The sequence below is a fragment of the Pogonomyrmex barbatus genome, unplaced genomic scaffold (assembly GCF_055798465.1).
Source record: "Pogonomyrmex barbatus isolate J1 unplaced genomic scaffold, ASM5579846v1 scaffold1, whole genome shotgun sequence".
Lineage (NCBI taxonomy): Eukaryota > Metazoa > Arthropoda > Insecta > Hymenoptera > Formicidae > Pogonomyrmex > Pogonomyrmex barbatus.
Genome location: NW_028297098.1, coordinates 24,858,175 through 24,879,355, shown reverse-complemented (window position 1 = coordinate 24,879,355; position 21,181 = coordinate 24,858,175). Strand labels below are relative to the sequence as shown.

At 42.9% G+C, this 21,181-nt stretch overlaps 1 protein-coding gene across 7 annotated transcripts in view; it reads right to left on the bottom strand.

Moving 5' to 3' along the window:
• The window catches only part of lilli (AF4/FMR2 family member lilliputian), a 211,105-nt gene that overhangs the window by 69,627 nt on the left and 120,297 nt on the right, over nucleotides 1–21,181 (bottom strand). For all 7 annotated transcript variants that reach the window (XM_011631836.3, XM_011631838.3, XM_089085321.1 and 4 more), the window contains exons 3-4: nucleotides 13,968–14,555; nucleotides 10,039–10,092 (exon numbers count right to left, since the gene is read on the bottom strand). In XM_011631836.3, coding sequence (XP_011630138.2) covers nucleotides 10,039–10,092; nucleotides 13,968–14,555 — 642 coding nt within the window. The remainder of the gene's footprint in view (nucleotides 1–10,038; nucleotides 10,093–13,967; nucleotides 14,556–21,181) is intronic.

Here is a 21,181-nt window from a genome sequence, read left to right as displayed (position 1 = left end):
ATTGTTCTAGATGGGAAATTGCTCTGTAATTTCATCAAATGCGAGGTATCACATTAATGCGGCTTGCGGAGTAACGACGACAGTATCTGCCGCGAAACGGAAACAAACGTTTCATGCTCTGGATGCACATTCTCCTGCCAGTCGCGGCATAAAATGTCAAATTATTCGAAACCACGAAATAAGCCGCGAATCGATAATAATGACTTTCGCGCAGCGCGCGTTGTTTCCGCCGAAAACTTGATTTGTAATCAAAGGCAGAAATTATTATCAATCCGCAACTAATACTCGAAATTGCTAGCAGAATTAAGATCGCGTCCTTTCTGGAGCGCGTAATTTTACATGGAATTTCGCTAAAGTGTATAAAAAATAAAATAAATTTAATAAAAATAAATTTAATAACAATATAAAAAATTCTCGATATTAAAAGTAATCATTAAAAAAAATATAGGCAAGTAACAATCAAAATATTAGAATAAGTTTCCGTACGTTTCAGCTCGCTTGCATCATTTTCAGCTAATTATTCTAATAATTAATAATAAAGTATATTGCAATATTTATTGCGCACTACTTACCGCGCCTGACTTTTACTTGCCTTTACTTTTTCATTTTTTTTCAACAAATTTAGCCAGATCAATCTAAAAATAATTTTGTTGGATCATGAAAATAATTATGTAGGACAAAATTTAAATATTAAAAACTTTTGTAATATTACCATTCTACTTAACGTTCTATATAATTATTTTAATGATCCTGCAGAATTATCTTTAAACCTGTATCCGGCCAAATTTTTGGATATTTCAGCACAATCATTCTTTCTGTGTGTAACGAGAATTTAATTAGGGAGCAACGTATACAAATAAAATTCATAAGCAAGTGCGGGGCGAGTGTTTTATTTGGATTATCGATCGTCTTGTGGGATTTTCTTTTGTACGCCAAATATATTAAATTGTAGAATTGCGGCCATGCGTTGCAACGCATAATTATTCGGCGCTTGCTATGCACTTGCATACAACTATGCGCGCGCGCCACACACCCACACATCCCCCCCCACACACACACACACACACACACACACACACACACACACGCTCCCTATGTAAGCCCCTCGCTATTATTACGTACAAAACCGATACTCAATTATCGACAGGCGATGGTCGCGCGTGGAGTATCGTGCAGAAAGTGAGTAATCGCCAACTCCCCAGAGTGCAATTTAATTTCGACTGCAGATCCATTGGTCCGTGAAACTTGTTACTCCGATGGAAACGCGACGCGCGACGCCAACGTACCGATAAAAATCGACGGTTTCGTAGAAAACGGATGGAAAGGAAGGGAAACTCAAGCGAACACTGGCGTGCACTCGCGCTATAAGAATTGCACTCAGATCAGAAAGATTTACTTTGTACAAAGGGAAGTCATTCTCTTTCTTCTTATCTCAAAATTGTTGTTAGAATATCAAAAGTGCTACAATTATTATAAATTATTATAAATTTAATATTAATTAAAATAAAATGTACATATGTCCCTTCTTCATAAAAAGTTTCTGTATTTTCTATTACGAAATAACTATCGCGAATTCTTTATTTTTATGTTTCTTATAATTCGAATATTTATCAAGCCGATTCGAAAGTCCATTCGAATAAGATTTCCGATTATTTTAGGATATCGATAAGATATTATTGTTATACCCTTTTATCGAAGAGAAAAGGAAACGGAGATAAGGAAAAGAAATTCCCCCAAGAGTTGAGTCAATCTCTCGTTTCTCTTGCAGGCGAGCAGACATGTTTCGTATAGATGATTTACACAGGCCGATAATTTATTTCCATGCGACGTACGAAGGACGGCATCGAGTTATGCAAATTGCACGCGCTACGAATGAGGAATTTACCGTGGCATGATATCGGACGAATAAATGTCGAATTCGCGAATGAATAATGGGACGCGGCGCACCACGGCAAAAAGCCGAAGCGAGAAAAAGCGCTTCTGGAAATCAGCAAAAATGTGTAAAACGCGCCGGCGATATGCGATAATCTCCGTATCTAACGATATGCTTCTCTAAGTCTCTATATAACAGTCTCTTATAACTTTGACGTTTATATGTTGAGACTACGATAAAATTGTTTTCAAGTTGGTAACGTGTACCTCATTATTTTAAATTATTTTTTAATCATCAGTTACATGAAGCATCTTCATGGACCCACTGATTGGATGAAAGATCTCTGAACACTTCATGGAAACATTCAAGCCAGTCGACATGACGATATGACAATTATGCCGGACATGCGAGAGGAAGCGAGCAACGAGCTCGCGCAAAAAACGAAAAAGAAACTCATTGACAAAAAATTTGCAAGTCGTATTTTACACGGTCGTAATTTGTTTCTTGCAGTATTGATAAGTCTTACGCGGCATTTGTCTCTCTTAACTAATATTATTATAGAATAATTTCGTTGAAGTATTTAAAAAAATGTAACTAAATAAAAATAATTTTGGGCCAAATAATCCGAATAATTATATAAAACGTTTTAGCGATATGATAATATTAAAAAAATTTTTGATATTTTAGCAACCAACTTTGTCGTTTTACGTAATAATAATTTAATGGCCCAACGAAATTATTTTCAGATGTGTATCCAGTTAAATTTTTAGGTTTGTACTTGTGTGTGTTTTAGATTGCACCGAAACTTTTGCAGTCGCTACGATTTTTATAAATATAAAAAGATTGGATTAAACATTAAACTATATTATTATCCGACTCAGCAGTTGATAGCACGCTATCAAGGACCTTAGCGACCTCGGATTGGATTACATTAATATAGACTCTCGTTCAAATCGACTGGAATATATAATACAAACATTTCGCGTCGGTTTGTAGAGTCAAATTCGCCAAGTTTAACTCTTCAAATTAAATGACCGTATTAGTCGTCCCCCGGACAAGTTAATTTCGTTCGCTCAACCTTATTGCCGATTCTAAATTTTCCGGCTCGCTTTACGGAGGGTGGAAATTACAAGCGGGCAAATGATCTCCTCCACGATTGTTGAAAACTACAACGGCAGCTGGTGCGCGAGAACGCGCGCGGGAACAAGCCGTGGGGGAGGAGGGGGGGGGGGGGGCGGCGGTCCCGGTAATTTGGCAATTCGCATCCGCGACGACAAAAACTTCTCGCGATCCGACACTCGGGGTAAGTGCCCCGACGTCGTACGTACTATCTCCACGGTGGAGGTAATGCCGATAATTATGCCAGGCACGCGAGAAGGAGAACCCGTTATCGCGCGGCCAGTCGATGGCACTGCAATGGGATTGCACTTGCCGTCTCCCTTTCGCCTCCCCTCCCCGGGTCCTGCTTTTTCACGAGCGGAAACCCTCCGCCAGGCCGGCCGGCCTCTCGAGCCAGCTACCTACAACGATACCTCCATGCCTCTCATCCGATGGGCACGGAAGCGAAACCCGCATTCCGCAATTTTTTACGGTATTGAGTTTGCGGAACGCAATTCCACCTTCCGTACCTATCTATGTAGCAACCACGCGGCGAAGCTAGCATTATTTAGCGATGCTTTGTATTCCCCGGAGGGAAAATTCAGGCAATTTATTTTAATGCATCAGAAACTTTTCTAAGATCGCCGTAAATTCGAAAAGGAGAAACGCAAGCTTTGCCTCTTGTCTGTCTACTCAAAAAGGAAATGAGAAATATATTTGTATATGGAGAGGACGCTTTTGCTGACAAATTAAAAAAATTTGATCAGATGTGAAAATATCTGAAAAGAATGATTTTGCAATCGTAGCAAAAATTATCTAGATACGAAAAATTAATTAAAGTGGACTAGATGACTAGCAAATACTGTGACGTTTAATCAATATAGATGACAGAGACAGAATTTATATTTGAATAATTTGTCAAATTTAGCAAGAAAGTCTCTCCGTAGCAATCAAATGATAGTCACTCATACCTCTTATGATTGTGTGATTTGGTTTTATAAAATCTAAATTTTCTTGAATATTTTATTACATACAAGCTACTGCTATAAATTTTCCGTATGACAGATAATTTTCTAGCAGATACAAAAAAAACAAACATATTTTAACTGTAACATTTAGAATTCTAGTTGAACCAATAAAATATTTGACTGAATGAATAATTTTGTTGGATCATCAAAATTATTATATAAAACGCTTAAATAACGTAATACGGCAAAAATTGTTGACCTTCCAGCAACCAATTTGAACGTCATACGTAATAATTTTGAAGGTCCAGCCAAATTACTTTTAAACCTGGCCAGTAATTCTTAAATTTGCCAGCAAAAGCGTTCTTTCCGTTGCTGTAAACAGCAAAGACATAATTTATTCGCCGAAACTTCTGGCAGTTATGGCCTCAAGAATGTAAAAAAATCAAACACCTGATAACGATAATGAAATCAGCGTTGAACCCGCGTTGTGAACGCACAGCCAGTCGATAAAAGTCTCGAATTAACTGAATCGTCGAGTTGACCTCATTAGCAAACGTCCGACCTAAATCCTTCGACGTTGTGCGTGTTTAAGCGACTCCGATTAAGGGATACGGCACGTCATTGTTTTACACGCCTCATTCCCGCGAGTCTCTCCCTCGTGAATATAATTTATCGCGCGAGTGTCGTTGATCGACGTGCGCAACGCACACGTTTCCGCGATTGACGCCTTCACATTCCCGATAACTGGCTCGTTATCGAGCGCCGACGGTTAAGCCCCCCATCGATCCGACACTTAAGTCGCTCAACTGGATGACAGGGGAGGAAAACACTACGATACGTTGGAACGACGTCGTCGAGTGTCCTTTAAAAAATGCATTCCGAATCCCCGCCGCGTCACGCCGCGGACGGACAACTCTAGCACGCGCGCGAAAGCGCGATTATTAATTCAATGTCATCGGATAGGTAACTGTTACACCCATCTGGGTCATGGCTATTCGCACCGTCCGGCGTGATAAATCGTTACGTTAGGTCCATCAAGACTTCGCTATTGCGCCGCGCCCTATCGCGGAAGATAAACGGCTATCGGCTAATAATTGATAACCCAACGGTTTCAAGAGCCTTGGAAATTGGCGTCCGGCCAGGGGCGCAAGTCCACTTTTGGTATAAGACCCGAGTTTCTCAATCGTGGCACGAACGTATCTTCATCCAAGTTAAATTCGTTTTTCCGCGACGGGCGAAACTTCTTGAACTCACACAGACCAGACGAAACTTGACTTGTTAGGATTTCCAGATCTAAGACTATTAATCACGATCACGTTGCTCACACATGTGTTCGATCATAAAAAAAGAAATATATATAAAAAAGGTTTGAATAAAGCCGATAGAGATAGAGAGATAGAGAGATAGAGAGAGAGAGAGAGAGAGAGAGAGAGAGAGAAAGAAAGAGTTCGATCCAAGATAAAAACATCCGAAGTAATGATGGTTGGGAAAAAAATGCGATATTCAGCAGAGCTAGTCAACCGAAGTGTTAAGTTTCAAGATTAGAAGATCTTAGTCATCGAAGGCCTTAGTCTCAAATAAAAATCACGTTTGTTACATGATGGAATATACTTAGTTTTCAACTACCGTCATTTGATACAAATCATATCGACAAAAACATAGAGCGATCGTCGTCGTCGTCGTCGTCGTCGTCGTCGACGTCGGCAAGCGCAATTAGCAGTCGCATTTACGATGCCTACTGGCGCAACTCTCGTATTTTCCCACGGGCAGAGCCGTGAGAATAATTCATGGGCTTCTGACGGTGCTCCTGCACCGAACGCCGGCACGACTGCCGCGAGACGGGAGGGGTGAGGAGGAACAAGGGCGGAGGGAGAAAGGGAGAGATTTCAGAGGCAGAGAACTGTACCGGCTACTCGGCAGCCAGGATCGTCATAAATTCGTGCTGAAAGTGGAAAAGCCTCGGGGGCGGCGCGCTTCTCTGTACGAGTCTGGCTCGTTAAACAAATGGGGATGCACAGTAGCGGCTTCTCTTTTTACCGGCCGCTCCCTCTTTGAAAGAATTAATAATATTGCGTTTTCGCCCGGCACCTTGTGTGCCGCTCTTTCGCATCGTGTTTGCCTCTCATTTTTGTGACTTCCGAGTTCTTAATGCAAGATACCACAATACCCGACGCAAAACTTGAAACGAAATTTCCATTAATGCGAAAGAAAGAGATTCAAACTCAAAATCAAGTAAAATTACCGACCGAAACTTTATCGAAATTTTATTCTTTCACAAATTTGGCTGTGATTGAGACGTCGTGAAGGAAATGTCGTGGAAATCTCGATTGTACACAGACGCCCACGCGCAACGCACGTCCTTACAGAGACGGAGGTATCAATCATGAGCGAGCGAAGTGTCGGGACGACGTCAATCTGAAACGCGGGGGATAGAATTGATACTGTCACAACGTTACGACTGCTGGGATTCGGCGCTATCGGAGCCGGTAATCGCCATTAAACCATATCCATAAATTAGCATACGATCCCGTCGACCCCTAACTCGTTTCGCTGATCCTCCCGGCGGTAGTGGCGGCGGTAGAGTAGAGGTAGACTGCTGAAATCCCGTTATATACTCGAACGTCGAATTCAGAGAACAACGAACGGCGCGGCGCGTCCGGAATTACCCTCCTCCCCGTGCCCGTGGATTCGTCGGCGATCAAAGGATCAGGAGCATCCTGCGGGACGCGGAACTATTTTCGAGCCCCCCCCCCCCCCGATGTCGCGGGGATACATCACGCCGGGAGAGCAGCGCGACAACCGACCGGCGGCGTGAATCATCGTGTCGTCGGACACGATGCCGAGGGAACGTGTCAGAGGGCACCAAGCTCGTTCTCCGTTTCCGCACACTCGTGGAAATTTCACGTAGAGACCGGCGGCTCGGCGCCGCCCGCACGTGCGCCGTTCGCGCGAATGGCGCCATAAATTCACGTGTCGTCCTGAAAACGCTCGCCCTTCCGCCGCTGAATCGCATTTACGACCGTAATTACTTATACTGGATAATTTAGTCGCCAGCTGTATTCATTGATATCATGCCCCATAATCGAGCGACGCTTTATAATTTGTAATTTTCTAATATCGTCGCGCCACGCGCTCCGAGGAAATTAACGCGAGCGTTGCGATGCCGTTGGCGTTTCCGCCTTTTTTTAATTTAACGCTTCGTGGCGAAGTTTAAACGTGTCCGGAGAAATAATTTGAAACAAGACGTCATCGTACCGTTCGGCGACGAAGATGAACCCTGTGTGATTTAGGCAGACGGATATATGATAATTCAATTGTATGAAAATCGCGCTATCCCGTTGGATTTATCTATCTATCGTTAATTTTATGAAAGATTCACGCAAATTAATTTCAAAGAGAGAGAGAGAGAGAGAGAGAGAGAGAGAGAGAGAGGAAAAAAGAGAGAGAAAGAGAAAGACAGTTGTGTTGCTTGTCTTTTATTTTTTTATCTCGATTCCTTCCCGCTTCGAAGAAGCAATCCAAGTTCGCGTGTCTCGCCACCGATGCTATCGCGAACCAACGTGTACAAGACGCTTTCCACGATGCGGCAGAAGAGCGAGGAAGGCGCGCAAGCATTTCCATTGTCGGAGGGGGAGAGAAGGGGGGAAGAGTCTTCGCGTAAAGACCACGCGTTTCTTTACCACCGTAATTCCGTTTTCTCACCGCGCGGAAAGCAGCACGGCTGTTTGCGCGCGGCTGCAGTTTTTGCCGCTGGCGTTTAGGAAAGTATTTACGATCTCGCGTGAGGCGATTGTCATAATCGTATCGTTGGAGCGCGAATAACGGTGCACGCTTGTTTACTCACTACCGCGTGATAAAAGAATCTATTAAATATTAAATAGCACAACAGGTTATTTACTTTTTATAGAGACGTCGCGTCATCCGCGGCGGCATTAATAAATAAAAATATCAATTCTGAAAAACGAGTTTTAATAATTGGACAAGTGGATAATATATTTAGAGTGTATTAAAGTTTTTAAATGCGCAAAAATAAAAATTTGTTCACACGGTATCGCGATAAATAAATTTGTATAGTTTGTTACTTCAAACTTTACAGCCACGAAGAGAAAGAAGTCAAGAAGCTTGGTTTCAACAAGCAAGTCCTTAACCTCATTCATCCATCCATATCTTAACTTGGCCAACCTTATTCTACTTAATCTTATATCTTATATATTTACGATAGTATCAAGTAAAAATTATGACATGTTAAATATTCATGAAATTAAAAATGTTTTTTTATAGACTTTATCAAAAATCACATTATTAATGTCGCAAGAATGTGAGCTATAAGTAGAATAACAATTTCTTTTAAGATAATTATAAGTACAAATATTAATGTAAAATTTACTGATGTATATCAGCTGTTTTAAAGAGCTGCGATTTTAAAGAAAGATATAATATTTTTATCAAATTTTAATATTAAAAAATATGTTCACATGTCGTGTCACTTTAATTAACATTTTAAGACTCGTCATTTAAAAACGGATTTTTAACAAATGTTTCCCATAAAGAAACTATGATCTTTTCGTGTTTGTTTTGGTCTAGTGCCTTTAATAAAAAATTGTAAAATTTTTCAATTCTTAGTAAGAAAATTCTTCATATATGATCTTAAATACACTTTTAACTTACGGTCGATCAAAATCAAGAAGTATAACGATGCGTCTTCGCCTTCTTCCGTGTATTCCACTATCTTTATAAGCATTGTAGAAACTGTTTATATACACAATTTCGTGAGATTAATATTTAAAGGAAATTGATATCGATAGAAGTGCATCGCGTGCCGCGCAGCACGTATACAAAAATAATGCAATAAATATAATCATACGTATGGATCAGCCATCTACCGCCGAGCAAGTTTCATGCGACAAGACTGCCTGGGAATGTCCACGTGGATTACGCTTTAATAAATTTTCTATTAACGAGCGTCATTGTACGCGTAGGAGACAGTAAAGCAACTTCGATCGAACGCGCGAATATAAAACACCTCATTGAACTCATTGAAATGTTTAATCGCGTTTCCTCCGGTAACCTGAAAATTTCGCACGAGTTACCCGGCCAATAATTAAGATCGGTACACTTGACCGTATCAACGCTAATTAATAACGAGGAGCCAAAGAAACCCGAGGGTAGAGTCTCGGTAAACCACGAGCGATAACGGTGCTTTCGTCGCAGTTTTTCGCTTCGTAGAGCGAGCTTCTGCAGGAAGCGCCGGGGAAAAAGTTCGCGAGTAAAAGATCACTGGCAAGTAAGATAAATGCAATCTCCTTTCTTAATTTCTGGATTAACGAAGGGAGCGAGCGGTGGAGGAGGATTCGTAGCTTTTAGCTTAGAAATCGACAGAAGTCGAACGTGGTCGTTTCGGCGAAAAAGGCGATCGCGATCTTTCTTACCTGGGAGCACTTCGAGAAATCTCGTCGCGTCTTTCTTTGCTTAATCTCCGTAAAAATGGGAGGTAAATTTTCCTTGGCTCGAGATATATATATATATATATATATATATATATGGATTCGTTCGCGCTTGTAAGCACCGAGATCTGTCGTCGTTAACGAAAATTCGCCGTCCATGGGCGTTGTGCTTTGCGCTTCTCGTTTCGATTAACGGGAAATCGAGACCGCTTATCTCTGCAAGGCGTGACATAATATCGCCGTCGAAGATCGAACGTGCCGGAGCTGAAGGAAGAATGGTAAATCGATTCTACACAAGATAGCCTTGCGTATCGGCGAGAAGATTGACTTATTGATCGAGCACGAGCCTCCCCGTCGAGCCGGGGGAAGGGAGGCCCGACATTGGATATAACTCGACGATCGTACGTCTCGCAACACCCGATCTTGTGTTTGTCCACGGGAGAAGCGAGTGTTCAGGTTGCTGTTCGATCAATCCTTAGAGCGAACCACTTTCCGCGGGCGGAAGTTTTACATTTCGCAATGTTTTATGTCGGAAAATTGATTTATATAATACTCCGTGCGTACGCTGCAGGAAAGGTTTTGTCGCGTGCCGGTTTACCAGTTGTAATTCTAATAATAACTTTTTCTAATAGAATCGTTGACTCTTTATTCTTACCTTCAGAATGTTCTCTACATCCGGAGTGTCGATCGTCGGTCGAGAACTAGATCCCTGAAAAAAAAAGAAAATTAAAAACAATTAGATCGTCTGGTGTAACTTCTTGTGCACATATATTTATTAATATAACTAACTAAACGAAATAATAGAAATTATTCCTCTAAGGTCGAAATGAAAAAACCGTTTCACGATGGAAGAAAAGTGACGCTCGAATTTCGGTAAATGTTCAATGCAAAGTTGAACGAGATTCACTTCCCCAGTAAATCAAACTGATCTCTTCTCGCGCGTTCGCGGGATTAATTTACACAGACGAATGCGCCTTCCTCGCGAGATTCCTACGCGATTTATCACGAGCCTCCTCGAGCGATCATTAATCAAACACCGCCGAGGAGGAAAAACGCTGAAAAGGGTGCGGAGTGGGAAGTGAGACGAGCGGGAGAACACGTTCTAAAAGGGTGGTATTACGAATAACAGCGAGTAGTCATTCCCAGAAAGAAAACGCGGGAACAATAGAGAATGCGTGAGATGGCTGAAGCACCGGATGACGGGGGTGGAGGGAATACGAGGGAAGGGTTGAGAGTGTCTACTAACTTTTAGCCGGAGGACACCGCATCGTGAAGAACCGGGCGAAAAACGGAGGCAGACGAGACTGGATAATCACGGAAAAGGAAAGAGCGAAAAAAAAAAAAAAAAAAAAAAAAACGGGAAAGCCGAAGAGAGCCGAGAAAAAGGAGGCAGAGATATGCTCGTATTATCACGCTTGCGAGGGACGAGACGCGATAAATAGAGAATATACGGCACGCTCAAATTATTACGGATCTGAAAGAATTTATTCAAACCTGCCCGCGTATTTTATTTAATCGGAATTGAGATTTAATCGTTTTTTTATTTTATTTCTATTACCAACGGTAATAGATTTAAATTATTTCCACAACAAAAGCTTACGGTAGCGAACTGTTTTTCGAAAATAAAATAATATCAGATTTTTACGTTTCGCAAATAAAAGGACATGTGTCTAAATCAAAATAAGAAAGAACGATATGGAAAATAAAAAAAAAAAAGAAATTAGAGAAAAGGTGACGCGAGAAAGACTCGAGATTGTTTTCATTAACGACGATACTTAGGTTGCGAATTTACCCCTGGTTGTCAACCCCCACATCTCTCTTTTCCCCTTTACCTTTCTTTACGCGTAATTCCAAACTAATTTCGCGGATGAGGACGGATGGCCAACGACTCGACAGCGAGCGATCCGGCGCCCATTGTCAAAGAAAGAAGAGAAAGAACATTGGAGTGGTAGAAGTGGAGGGTGGCGAAGAGACGGGCGGGAATCAATTTTCCGGGAGAATGCGAAAAAGGAAAGAGAAACGCGGGACCTCCTCACATCCCCAATTGACTCTAATTGTATAAGTACACCCGGAGAAAGAGAAGTTCCCTCCAAAGATGGGCAACGTGTGATGAAGAAAGGAGGGGAAGGAGGAGAGGGCAGACGAGAGGGACACGAAGAAGGAGACACGATCGATAGTCAATCTCAATGAAAATTTGCACTTCGAGGAGTTAGACGTAATAGCGCTCGCCGACTCGAAACTCTCCGACCTCCCCTTATCCCTCCCCCGCGATCTGGACCACCCTCGCCCAGCTAGATTTCCATTGAAAAGCAATTCGTTCTCTGTCAACGAGAGCCTGTCGAGCCAACTGGTTTCGTTTGATACTCGCCGGATGATCCCGGAATGGAAATTCAGAGTCGGCGTGAAGGAGAAAGGGGTAGAGAGAGAGAGAGAGAGAGAGAGAGAGAGAGAGAGAGAGAGAGAGAGAGAGAGAGAGAGAGAGGGAGAAGCAGGAGGTGGAGGAGGATAATAACCTCTTTATTATGGCTCCTCGGTGATTAATGCCACGGCTGCTTGATCTTTCTTTCGCGATTTGCGGCCGGGGAGAGAGGAAGCGTCGTGATTCGCTCGTTTGAACACGGAAACGAACGCGCTTGAGACGTCAAAGAGTGATCGATTCGAGACATTGATGTAGTAATCGAACGATTGAGAGTATTGTTACTTAATTTTTCAGAAAAGTGTTTGCTCCTCACACATTCAAAATTATTGTTACAATTATTATAATAATTATTCATTGTACCAATCACAAAAATTTGTGATTGGTACACAATGCATTCGATTTAATTAATTGAAATTTTAAATGATCCGACTTTGTGAGAATAATAACGAGAAGAATCGAGAGCTTCGATTTACCAGCATCAACGTCGCACTGTAGCGGACCCTCTAAAGAATAATTAGGAGTACATAGGGAGGATTATCGGCAAGCATAATGATTTCCAGCAACTTGTTAATTTCGACAGCGTCTCATTTAGTAACGCGCGACAATAGCGTCGGCCGCCGCGGAAACTTCGCTCTTAATCTTCTTACGTGACAAATAATCGCAACTCTGGCGAGACGTGCTATTAAAGTAGTTTGAGACTTTGTGAGTCTGGCATCGCTGCCACGTCACCGCCGCGACTGGCGCACTTATCGTTAATATCACGTAAATTTGATAATGCATTAAACAAAAAAAATCGATGCAACCAGCACGACAAGAGAACAACGCTTTCGCTCGCGTTTAAATTCTGATGAGCGTTTTTTTTATTATGATCCACCAAATGTGAAAAACGATCAATTAGTCTCAAAAATAATATTTCTGCTAAAGCTTTTATCAATTTCTTTATTATAGTGGCACGAGAAGCTAATATGAAAGATATGGGGAAAAAAAAAAATAACGCGAAAGATTTACAGAGTCTATTCAAAAAATAAAAAGAATTTTTTGTTTAAAATTCCAGACAAAATTAGAAAATTTTAAAATAGAATTTTAAAATAGGTTTAATCATTTCATTATGTGCACTTTTTAATGTTTTGTAATCACTAAGGGAAAAAACAGCCTAATATCTTAAAGGTAAAATTACCAAAGGTAATTTTTCTTGCAAAAATTAAAATTTAAAAAAAAATTTTACAAAATTTTAAATCGCAATAAAATTCCATGATTCTCTGATTTTCAAAACAAAAATTCTTTGAGAATTCAAAATTTTTTCAAAAAATAGTTTGATTCAAAATTATTATATCAGGATGACTCATAATACTTTTTTAGTGCCAAACGCATCAATTATAGAAATTATTGAGCGATTAATTATTTCTCAATACCATCAGAATGCCTTCAAGCCCCAGATTAATCTTCTTGCTTCTCGTGCACGCGAGATGTTCCAGAAATTATGTACAAGCATTCTTCATTCACGTGTTTGCGGGTCGGTATTCGCGATCATTTTTCATACTAGTCAGTTCAGAATTCACTCATTCGTGGTAGAGTGGTATAAAAATAATGAAAGTACAACGAGGAAAACTTTGATATTCTGTCGTATTAAATAATATTAAGTTAATTTAAAAACTATAATTTTTACGTCAAAATAAAATGAATGAAAAAAAGTATATAAACCACCTTTTACATTTCCTTATATGTATTTTTATCTGCGACCTCGTTCCTTTTTTTCGTAGGTTCTCTCTTTCCATATTCGTGACTGATTCTCGGAACATAATTCCTGTCGATACGGAACTCTTTATCATGCTTTCCATGACGTAAACTGTTATATTAATGCCTCTCGATCGCTATCGCCGTTCTTTCGGTACTCCACCGGTATCTATGTCACAGGAAACACGCGACTTCCGGGACACCCCCGCGTGCAAACAATCTCCACTCGAAGCGAAACGATCAAACCTCCGTTACCTACCTCCGAAAAGCCATTACCGTCCACTCTCAGGGGGAACAGACGGCCATCGCGCATGCAAAGCGTGCCCAAAACGATTCGAGTCACCTGACAGCGGCGATCGACACGTAGCGAAAAGATCGCTCGCGACAAAGATAGGAATAAAAAAAAAAAAAAAACAAGATCAATTACTCACGTTAACTTCGATCAGCTTCAATCGGCCGGCGAATTGAGTGCGGCTCGCGAGGCCACTACTGGTACCGGGATTGCCGACACTTCCGCTAGAATTGCCAATGGGCAGGGTGCCGCTGCTCCCTACAGGAGAGGGTGGGTGCGGCTGGGACGACGACGACGGCGGCGGGCCCTTGGCCGGAAGTAAACCATGACTGCGATGATCATTGCTGCCGCCGCCGTGCTTGATAGACGGGCCGGAATACCCGCCCCGTCCACCGTAGGGCGGCTTTCCGTCGGCGGGCTTGACAAAACCACCCCGCTGCTGGTGGTTCGCGCTCGAAGAGGAAGCCGCGCTGCTCGAGCTACTCGTGCTACGGAAACCACCGGGTTTCTTAAACTCCTGCCCCGAAGACGGGGAACAATCCCTCTTGCTGGAGCTACCACCACTAGAGCTACCACTCTTGTGGGTGGAGGGCGGACTTGTCGGGGTGGAAGGAGCTGGACTCGGCGGAATTCCATCGATGCCAATTAGGCGCTTAGAATCGTCGAGCAGGTGCTTCACCAACAAGTAGTTGCCCAGTTTAGACTGGATTTCTGGATCAGGATTCACCTAAAAAATAAAACAAATTAAAAACCATTAGTATCCATCGTGACCATGAAACCCATAATATTATATTCTATATTGGACATGATTTATTAGCTGGATAAAATGTCAGAATGAAAAACACAGTATTTCGGATGTGATAATAATAATAATGATAGTATGCCGTATCGTATTCTGAGTGGCACCAAGCTTTTATGGACTCAGACAACGACCTTTACAATTAATTCGACAACCTCTCATTATGATTTCTTCATGATTTGTTCAAGACTCATTTACCACTCTGACTATTGTGACCGCTTGTTTAGATTGCTAATATTAGCGAAAATATGGTTCCAAAATCGGAAATCGTTATTTCTAATTATCCTAATTTTTAAATTAACATCCTTTCATTTCTTTATTAAAAATACGATTTTGGAAATTTCTAATTTTTCATCAATTTCATTTTCTTCCTTTGTTCTGATGAAATATTAGTAAAAAAATTTTTAAATTCTATTTCATACAAGAAAAAGTATTAATTTAAAAAAATTGAAATCTTCAAAAATAATTGCTTGGTACTTTTATTGAATATCTACAGAAAAGTACATGTAATTGATTATAATTAACAGTATTAACAATATCTGTTATTCGCGCCTTTTTAAAATTTTAATATTTAAAATTAAGTTCCTAAGATTAAAAAATGTAATATGTCTGTACATTTTCTTTTAGTTTAAAAGAGTAACGTTTAAAGAAAGAAAAAATGCACAGTCACATAATTTAATTTATTTAATTATGTTAACTTAAAATCCATTGTTAATAACAAAAAAAAATAACTGTAGTACGCATCTCGCTTATATCTCAGCGATAAGAGTCTTCCACTTACATTACCAATTAGCACATTTTTAATTAGAAGACTACGGGGAGCTTCTCAATTAACTTAGCGAATCCCACATAGACCTGCTAATTGCTGCTTAAGCTTTCACCGAGAGAGAGAGAGAGAGAGAGAGAGAGAGAGAGAGAGAGAGAGAGAGAGAATTCATTTCGCCGGGAAATCGCGGTGACAAGTTACATCTTAGATGATGCGCGGCTAAATGAAACATGACGCTCGTGAGGCGTAATGTAAGGGTGGTGACGTACATAACGAATCAATCATGTTACGGTGCACCGTATGCTGCCTCGCTCTCATCATTTATCAAACAAAGATTGGCTATAGGATGCAGCGAGACGCAACGATCGAAACCGCAGTCGCCGATACCGTCAGCGGCAAATATTTATCGTGCGTTTCACCGTTTATAACGTGTGTATGCTTGAATATGTGTGCATATGTGTGTGTGTGTGTGTGTGTGTGTGTGTGTGTGTGTGTGTGTGTGTGTGTGTGTGTGTGTGTGTGTGTGTACATATATGTATATATGCTCTTCAGTCGCACTGATTGCACAGGCAATTAGCAAAAATTAATGCGCCGAGGAGCAGGCGGCTGCCGAGTTTACGACACACAGTGTTCGACTGGTAATTTAGCGTGTAGCGCGCGTTAATATGAATCACGTTTGTTGAGTGCAATAATACAACCGCTGTTCTCGCCCGAGCTCGGCGCGAGCTCGGCGAGCAACCGCGCGTTTCGCCTTTGTCCGTTAAGGACAATGAGATCGAATCGCGATTTAATAAGAAGGTCGGCGAACGGCGCAGGGTAGCGCGCGAGAGGGAGAAACTTAACGTGATTAATGAGCGCCGCTATAAATCACGTCCGCTTGTTAACGCCGGAAGACTTTTTCGCGCCGATCGCCCTTGTAATGAGGGCACGCGCGCGCGCGCGCGCGCGCGAACATCCCTCGACGAGATGCGCTCGAGCAAGATTTTCGGAAAGAAGTTAGACGCCGACCTGCTGTGATTCTTGCGCCTACTTGAGCGAGAATAATGGCACACCGAAGACGACAGGAACAATGGGATTGCCGAGAGAACCGTCGTTTCGAGAAGCGTCGATTTCATACTTAAATACGCGTATAAGCGTATAATATTTTCAAAAAGTGAACAATTATAAATTAATACACATGAATCTTTTAAAGCATCCAATTTTTTGAAATGAATCGTCCCACGTAGGTAGGACCTTTGCCTCAAAGTCACGACAGATGTTGACGTGTCTCGTTAATTAAACCCCGAGGTGCCCGCTCCTCCCACGAAGTTTGCGGTAAAGGTAAAAGAAAAGGAGGGAGACAGAAGAGAAAAAGATGTAGCGTAGGTGACCAGGTCAGGGACTTTTCATCCGCCCTGACCTCGCTCAACCCCGTCTCCGCCTCCAGCTAGCCAGTCGACCACCCCCCCTCCCCGCCGACCCCCGCCAATCCCCGCCGTCGTCGAGTGGTGCTCCACGTGTGCCATCCGAGCAGCGTACTCCGTGCGTATACTAAGCAACACGTACGACTCGTAAAGCGCGCACGCGGGGCGGCGTCCCGCATCGGGGAGAGCGTCGTAAAACTCTCATAATTATAGCGCGCGCCGTAACGCAAACGCCATATTGCGAAAGATGATACCTGCCGGCGATGAAAATGCTCGCAGCCGTGCGCGCGGGAAATCGATAAACCCTTTCCGCTCTGCTTGCCGACGAGACCACTAAATTCGAACACGTGGAATAAATGATTCACTGGGGATTCTGGGGTTTCTCCTGCAGACTAATTTTTTTTCTTTTTTTAAATTGGATAATCGATGAAAATTAATAAGAGCTGGGGATCGAGTGCTATACAAAAGCGAGAACAAACTCTCGTCGAGAAGACATCGCTCGGCGGACTCGGAAAACGAATGTCGGCCCGTCTCGAAAGTTCCTCGCGGCATTTCTATTACCGCATTTGTACCCAGAAATTTTTACAATTTCCGTGCATGTAAATCCATCCATGAATATCTTGAACAAAGGGATATGAAATCAGAAGGAGCCGAGGAAACGGATAACCTCGTACAATTGCAGCGAGGTAACTTCGGTTCTCCGCTCACGTAGGAGCGTTCGCGCGCGCGCGCGCGCGCGCGCGCGCTGGTGAAACGACGATCCTCTCCCGACTGCCTGCACTCTCTGTATCGCGAATACTACGGGCAAATATCGACGTCACGGTGCCTGCACGGCGAAAACACGGCCGTCACCCGCGCGGCGCGGTCGTGCGGTATTTATGAGTCTGTGCAAACTCGCGATGCGAATGTATGAAAGCGATTCTCCCGGCGCGGGCGTCGCGGCAGCCGCGATCGAGAGCGGATATCCGATCGAGCTTTGATCCACTTAACCGACACATCGCGCCCCATCGAACGCACATTCGTTGCGTGCGACATGTGAACGTATCCCGAACGAGATACTCCGGCGCGCGAAAATTGCGCGCGGCCGCCGTTATGAAAGTTTATTCTCTCGCTCTCCCCCCTCCCTCCCGCTTTTTCGGCCCCACCCGTTCCCGCTCTCCCGTTCCACGCTCTCTTTGTACACAGTTGTGTTTCGTTCGTCCCTCGATTCGCTAAAAGACAAAAATGTTCAAAAGCTCGACGTAATTAATACCCGAATACTTTAATTGGATTGTTAATCGGAAAAATCTCATTAACTGTAGCGAAATTTAATCGGAGGGATACGAGGGAACTTTTTCCCGTAATCGTGCATGCGTTACATATGTAACGTATGTAAATCGACATATGTTTATCACCTATTGATCGCTACAATCAAAATGCGTGAGTATCGTTTGAATACGATTTAGAGACAAAGCGGCCGACGACGTCTACGAGCACCGCTAAAGATCCATTGCAACACAATGCGCTTTGTTGCGGCATGAATGACCCGCCGGAGTAGCCCTCCCCCCCTCTCTCTCTCTCTCTCCTATCCTCTCTCTCTCTCTCTCTCTCTCTCTCTCTCTCTCTCTCTCTCTCTCTCTCTCTTCTCGCTCTCTTCGAGGGTAGGCGCTCTCGGATAAAAACCTGGATACGTTGGCGTCCGAGTTAAGCTTCTTATTCCTATAGAAGAAATTCGACAAAGCTCGAGCTACTCGCTAGCGCCACATAATCATGAAAGATATTACATAGAATTCCCATCAAACAAAAAATATTTGTAAAGCAATAAGTTCAGTGCGGTAAGCTTTTATATACGAGCACTCCAGAGAATACTTGGTAGCTTAAGCCCTTTTTTTAGTTGGCTTTACCACTGTTTTATTTTTCATTCATTATACTTTCATTCTATTATCCTGCTTATCTTGTAATTCTTTAATTACTTCATTTATCCCAAATGTTTCTACAATGATTAATGTTAACTTTTTCTACGTAGAAAGAACGACTTTGATCAGTCGAATACTCAAAAAGCTCAAAAATTAAAAGCAAAATACTCAGATGAAAAACGTTTCAATCGAGAAAAAAGACAATGTGAATTATTTTAAAGACTCGTTCTGTTCTGAACGTTCGTGTTTGCCTTGATATCACGCGGCAGCAGTTCGGCACCGCGAGGGAGGCAAAAACACGGTCGGGGTTGCGACTCGCGGGAGAACGAAGAAGGATTTAAACGACCTTTCTCGCTTCTCCTATTCCCACTTTCTCCCTTCTGCGGTACGCACACATCCACATAAATATAATATGGCCAGTGTACGAAAAAAGGGAAAGGCAGGCCAGAGCGAGGGTCAGCGAACCGTTCGCACGGAGGGTAGAATGTCATTTTCTGTGGTTTTTAACGGAGAAGATCTTAGACCGCGATAGATACAGCATTGGTGAAAAATATTAAATACAAAAAGGACTTGATGGAGAGAATTTGACGCATTGATGATAAATTAAAAGGGAAAGCAGCCCTAAAGCAAAGGTGATTAGCCTCGGGATTAAAGATCAGCTATACAAATCTTTTAATTGCAGAAAAAATAAATCCCAGCGTCAAATACCGCGATCAACAAAATGCATATAAATTTCCAATGTATGTAAAACCCAATGACGGCGATGTCACAATTTGCAACAGCAATTTATCCATGTTTACACGGCGTCATTTGTCGCCCCGAAACGTCCGACTGCTTTCGCGAGTCTGTCCGTCGTAGAGGCGATTCACTTTCCCGGCGAGTAATTCGTCCGGAACGACGACGCGGACGCGAGGCGTAAATTCGCCTTGAGCGACGAAAAAGTCGCAATAATTTCGACGGCGAGGCAGGTGGACGTCTCTCGTTTGAGATTACGTGAGCCGCGGCACGTACGTTCCTTTCCACTCTACCTCTCGGCCCCTCGGCTCGCCGAGAGGAAGATATATATTCTCGCTCGGCGGCGACGGCGGCGATGGGGCAGTCGCCAAGCCGTTCACCGACCGACGACGAGTCGACCGAGGCTCCCGAAGCTCCTCGCGCGCGTGCGCGCGCGCGCTCGCTGCCAGCTCTCGTCTGACAGCCGCCGCGGCGGAGGACCGAACTCTCAATCCCGCCGCGTCGGTGAGGACCGTCGTTGACGGCATTGATATGAGCGCCGGTGCGCGCAGATCGGAGATTACGCGCTCGCTTCTTACGCCAGCCGTACGCGATGACGTGCCTCGCAACTTTGCGCTCGCGACTTTACGTCCCGCTTTTCCGCGGCGCTCGTACCGCGGTCGAATACGAGAAGGCGAAAACGGGAAGGTCGACTGAGACAGGGTAGTAAGGATATTCGACGTGTTCCTGCATCTCTCCGTACAGAGGTGGCCGCTGGCACCGTTTTTTCCTCTTGCGTTTTCTGTTCATCGTCACGAGCAAGTATAATTTATCCAATTTATCCGCCAATTTATCGAGTCTCATCCGGTGACGAGATTAGAAACGCGTTTATTATTTTATTCGTTTTATAAGACCGGCAGCAACAATTGAACGATAACTATTTCAATCCCGCGATCGATATAGTTATCAAATATGAGATATAATGTGAAAGATTAATGGTAAATCAATTAATTCCGAGGAAATAGTATCCGTGGAAAGAGTATCAGAACACATCGACTTTTCTTCTTTAAATTACAATAATATCGTTAGAGGATAATTATAATATATTATATTATGAGAAATCGATCCTCCTTATCTTGACAAGTTGTCTCGAGAATTTTTCGGTGAACTTCAGGAAAATTCCACTAACACTCATCATGACGCTGCATTTTATAGTATTTAATGATAGGATTTATTTATCGCATCTTTGAGCAGTCGTAATGACTGATAAAGCCGCAAACGTGAAAAAACGCGAAGCCCGATAAAAATGAACTCGGTGCAAATTAGCGAGCCGCGCACGAATTAACGTAAAACATAAAACCAATTAATAAAAGCCACCTTGGGTACCAACCCCGCACTCGCGAGTAAGGTATTAAAATCATTCCCTACGCACGTTCCGTTGTTTCGAGCTCGCTCCCGCACCCCCTCTTTCTTGTGCCATAGTGCGAAAACGTATAAGCGGCGCGAAAAGGGTAAGAAAAAGGAAAAAAAAAATTGGTGGATGGAAGTCGACGAACTGAGGACAGAACAAAAAATCAAGGGGTAATGAAGAGGACGGCGGGCGGAGGGGGATGCGCAAAAAAGAAGTCGAGCTTTTGCACGTAAAGGGCTGCCGTCTGCGCGGCGGTACTCTTTCTCTCCCCCTTCCACCTCTCTGCAAACCCCTTTCCATTCTAAAATGATACGTGCCTGGCATCGCTTTCCCGCGTTTTGCCCGTCGTCGTCGTCGTTTCGCTC